Source organism: Pteropus alecto, unplaced genomic scaffold (assembly GCF_000325575.1).
Source record: "Pteropus alecto unplaced genomic scaffold, ASM32557v1 scaffold190, whole genome shotgun sequence".
Lineage (NCBI taxonomy): Eukaryota > Metazoa > Chordata > Mammalia > Chiroptera > Pteropodidae > Pteropus > Pteropus alecto.
Window position 1 is genome coordinate 3,647,628 of NW_006430462.1, and position 4,675 is coordinate 3,652,302.

At 43.8% G+C, this 4,675-nt stretch overlaps 1 protein-coding gene across 10 annotated transcripts in view; it reads right to left on the reverse strand.

Moving 5' to 3' along the window:
• The window catches only part of THOC5 (THO complex 5), a 29,179-nt gene that overhangs the window by 3,092 nt on the left and 21,412 nt on the right, over positions 1 to 4,675 (reverse strand). For all 10 annotated transcript variants that reach the window (XM_006904891.3, XM_006904889.3, XM_015591191.2 and 7 more), the window contains 4 exons: positions 4,129 to 4,232; positions 3,893 to 3,980; positions 1,572 to 1,687; positions 733 to 923 (listed from right to left, as the gene is read on the reverse strand). In XM_006904891.3, the coding sequence (XP_006904953.1) occupies positions 733 to 923; positions 1,572 to 1,687; positions 3,893 to 3,980; positions 4,129 to 4,232 (499 nt within the window). The remainder of the gene's footprint in view (positions 1 to 732; positions 924 to 1,571; positions 1,688 to 3,892; positions 3,981 to 4,128; positions 4,233 to 4,675) is intronic.

Here is a 4,675-nt window from a genome sequence, read left to right on the forward strand (position 1 = left end):
GTAGCTAGAAGCTGTGAATGCAGACATGCTAAATACCAAGCTGTCAGGACTTGGTGGCTTTTTTTTTTTTTTTTTTTGCTGGCATTTTCTGAGCCTGTTTCTATGCCAGGAACCATTCTAGAAGCTTTATATGAATTATCTCTAATTCATCATAAGCTAGAAGGTAAATACTTCCACTTTAACCTTTAAGAAATAGGCTCAGATCAGGTCGCACAGCTGGTAAACAGCAAAGTAGAGATCTGTACTTGTGTTGTCTTACTTCAGAGCTGGTTCCTTCTGTAACACCCAACTGCCTAAAGCTGTGATTCTCATAGATGTGTGAGCACCTTAGGAAGAGCATAGCAGACTCTAGGGACTTGTAGGGATGCATATAGTTTATAAAGCTTATTTGGACAGTAAAAAGCAAAACCTATGGTTTTCCACAGAAAGTTACAAAGTAAAATTCAGCCAAATCCTCTTAGTTCATGGTCTGGTGCTATTCACTCAGTGGGTGTTCATGAAGAACAGACAGACCAGGCTGGTAGGCAGTGAGCTGCAAGGAAAGTTTCAGGAAAGAGGGAGCAAGCTCTCCCCAGGAAATCTGGCAGTAGGACTTTAATTTCCTCTGTGAACAGAGACGAGTGCACCTGGGAACATGCACACCCTCCATACCAGGCCCTGATCTCTGCCCCAAGTCCTTGTGAGAGAGGCAGGAGGTCCTAGGGTCCTAGGTGCTCCTACCCATCCCCTCACCTGAAGAGCCGCAGACACATCTTCTCCTGGGGAAATTCCTTCGGTCCCTCCACACTGTCATCATGGCTCTCGGTCTCCAGGTAGACATCCAACAGCACACACAGGCGCTGCAGCTGGTTGGTTAAGAGCTGATGGCCAGGCCGAGGGCCACACAGCTCCTTGTAGCACACATTGACTTCGCTCTCCATGGCCTACAGTTGAGAAAGCCAGACACTCAGCATGACTTTCAGACTGCTGGGTCTGATGGCTCCACAAGAACTGCAGCTGGGCCTCTGCAGGAGCTGGGAAACACCATATCAAGCTGGACTGAACTGTCCTGAGGCTCCCTCTCAGGACAATGGGGTCTTCTTAAATCTAATCCATGACTTTCTCTGCCTTGCACATCCACAGGCAAGAAAATGGAGATGTGCAGACAAGGAATCTCAAGATAAGATTCAAGTCAGAGGTGTTAGGGTTAAAAACATGCTACGGAATCAACTCAACAGGCATAACAAAAATTAACAGCTGCAGTGATCTCACACATCATCTCATTCCAGCACTTCCATGCTTCCGAGTTAATTCACATTTCCACAGAAGCCCAAGACAACATTTCAAGGCAGTATTTATATTATCCCTATTTTATAATGGGGTGAAACTTATGGACCCCAAGTGGTTGAGATGCATCAAGGCTCTTTCCTGTACTACGCCATGCAGCCTCCAGCAAATTCTACAAATCCTGGCAGGCCCCTCTGCCCAGGGAATTACACCAGTGCCCAAGCCCTCAGCTGCAACAGGTTCTGCCACTATCCACCTTCCCAAAGAGGCTCTCTCTGCTCCTCCTATGCCTAGCAGGGCCTTACCCGAATATTGTCATCATTACTGTTGGTTTTCTCTCCTTTCCAGTTCAGACAGAGCTGGAAGATGGGTGGGATGGAGGAGTAGCCAGGGTTCAGCACCACGGCAGCCTGGAGTTTGGCTGGGAAGGGACGGGAAAGGAGGAAAAATCAGTTCCGAGACCCACCTTGCCAGCCACGCACCCTCTCTGATTGGACCCCTGAGACTAGTTGTGATGTTCAAGTGCTGCAGAGCACATTCTGGTACTAACCTGACTTCTAGAATCTCTGAAGTGAAACTGCCAGGTTGCAGACCTAGAGGTCCTGTGACTCTGGTCCCTCTAAGGAGGCAGAGGTGTGTTGTCTCCCTAGAGTTTGCCCAAGAGTTCTATTTGCTCCTTTGATAGACACTTGTTTGAACTAGCATTTCTTTATTTGCCAGCAAGTTACAGATTTTCCCATTTGAAAGCTTACTATCTGTTTTTTTCTTTTCAACATATTGTACATTAGCCATTACATCAAATATATTTTCTCTATTCTGTTCCTTTTATTTTTAGATATTTTGTTATGTGAAATTTATTAAAAGCCAACATTTACTGAGTACTTACTATATTTCCAAGCACTGTGCTAAGACTTATGCATTTTATTTCATCCTAACAATGATTCCATGAGATGGGTACCATTATTATTATCCTCATTTCACATATGAAGAAACTGAGCCTCTGACAGAAAATTTCTTAAGATTGAACAGTTACAATGAAGCAGTGCTGAGTTTAACTAGAGCTGCTTGATGTCAAAGCTGCGCTCATAATCATTAAATGAAATATTTGTCATTTTTTAACATATTTTTCCTTTGGTGACAGTTTTTGTCTTTTTCAATAGTATGACATTTATCCTCACCACTAATGGGCTAAGTATGCCATTCTTTTTCACTATTTATGGGCAGGGGGTCGGTGGGGGCGGGGAGAAACTCTGATCCACCAGTAATTCAAATAACAGCAGACAAGAGAATATAGGTTAAGACAATTCTTTCCCAACACTCACAACAACATTTATTATACAGTAATTCCTTTATCCACTATTGTGTTGCTTCTGTCATAACAGTCTGCATATATTTTTGGATTTATTTCCGTTCATCAATTTTTTGCTTTTATCCATACTATGTAAAGTTTTCAAACCAATCTACTGTAAAATGACTTAAGGCTTATATATACATATATGGCTTATATATATTTGGAATTAGTACCCAGTTATTTAAATTTCACTCTTCATTTTTCAAATTCTGCAATGTGTCTAATGAAAATTTTAATTATCATATTCATTCTATGTGTGACTCTAAAATACCCCATCTTTCTAAGCTTTCACTTGCTCAACCAGGAAGAAGTGATGTCTTCCAATTATTTCCCTTGGGGCTTTACAAATTTCTTGGACTGCATATTTTGTGCCCTTTCAAAACAGTACTCTATGGTGGTTTAGGGATAAGGTAAAAAAATGTTTATAAAGGGGAGAGGATGGGAAGCAAATGCATAAATTCCAAACAGTAGTCGCATATCATGACAGACAGAATGAAATGGGATTGGGGGCCTCAACTGTATCTGAAAAATTTAATTTCCTCACAATATTTTTAAAAACACATGAAGAAAAAGAGAAGAAATCGGGATAGAAAAACTCTAATATCAAAGAGTGCACCCTTTCCTTACATTTCTCACACTGTCTTAAAACTACAGACAATTGCTTTGGCTCTGTGGCCACATCACCAGGCCCTGGGGATCAGATCCTGTGGTCATTGCCAGGCCTGTCGAGGTTGGGGCAAGACAATAGCACCACAGGGAGCATGTGGGTGGCTCCAGCAGGAAGTCCTGGTGAATCAGATGTCAGGACAGCTGTGAGGAATCACAGCTTTCGATGATTCCAAAATGAATGCAGCAACTACAGAAAGGAAGGAAGGTTGTGCCACCTTGCGCTTCACAACCTAAGAGGGACATGTCAGCCCTTCTGTGAAGTGGGGGATGAACAGGTGTCTGATTCTAGAGAGCAGTAAAGCCAAGGGCTAAGAGCTCAGGCTCAGAGGTCAGACTGGGTTTGTGGCTAAGACTTAATTTCCTCATCTGTAAAATGGGAATATTACCACCTCCAGGATTGTCATGAGGATTAAATGAGATAAAGCATGTATGTGACTGTGTTGCAGAACAAGTCCTCGCTGAACAGTGGCTCTTACAATCATTACTATTTGCTGAGTCCCCAAGCAGGATTCCAAGATCGTTCTCTTCCTTTGTGCAACTCTCAGGAATGTTTTATTCTTGGTAGCTCCCCTTGCCTAGAACCACTAGGATCATCAGAACAATTACCTGTGCCCCTTTCCACAAGTGCCATGTAGTAGAGATTGGTGTCCCCAGCAAGTCCCACCTCTACAATGTCTTTGGTGAAATGCAGCTCCTAGAAGTTACCACAGACAAGAAAAGAGTGAACTTCTGGCTCTTCTAGACAATTTTCCTGCCCTTCTGGTGGAGGGGCAGGAGCTGAAAGGTGAAGTGGGTTTGCAGTCCCCAGGACAGCAATGATGACCTGTCACTCCTCTACGTACCATGTAATCGTCATGGGAAATTGTCACCCACTTCACCAGGCGAGAGACAACCTTTGCAGGGAAGAGATACTGGCAATCACTGGTAACTGGTACAATGCCATGTTCTAAAAGATAGCAAGACAGGTGGTGTCACAGGTAGAAATCAGGTGCCACAGCTAGGTAACTAGCATCTTCTGGAGGACTCAGCTGGCCGTTCCAGCTGTCCAGGTACACCTGGGTACCCAGTAGGTGCCCAGGTCAACATGTGCCAGGAATGCAGGCACACCAATCTGACTTTCACCCAGTTCTATATGCTTGTGGCCCAATCTAGCACCAACAAAAACGGTGTTTTATCCTTAATGCAAATGATGGTCGGCAAAATAAAAACCTCCTGGCAGCTAGAACCAGTGACAGTGCCTCTGCAGCAGTGACTGTTAATTAGATCAAATAGCCAAGAGGGCTGTGTTTTCATAGCTGACCTTGATGGAGGAAATGACTGAAGTGTTCTGTGTCAGTTCCTCTAAGGTCTCGAGAAGAGCTGGAGAACACCTCCAGGGTAAATTCCTGC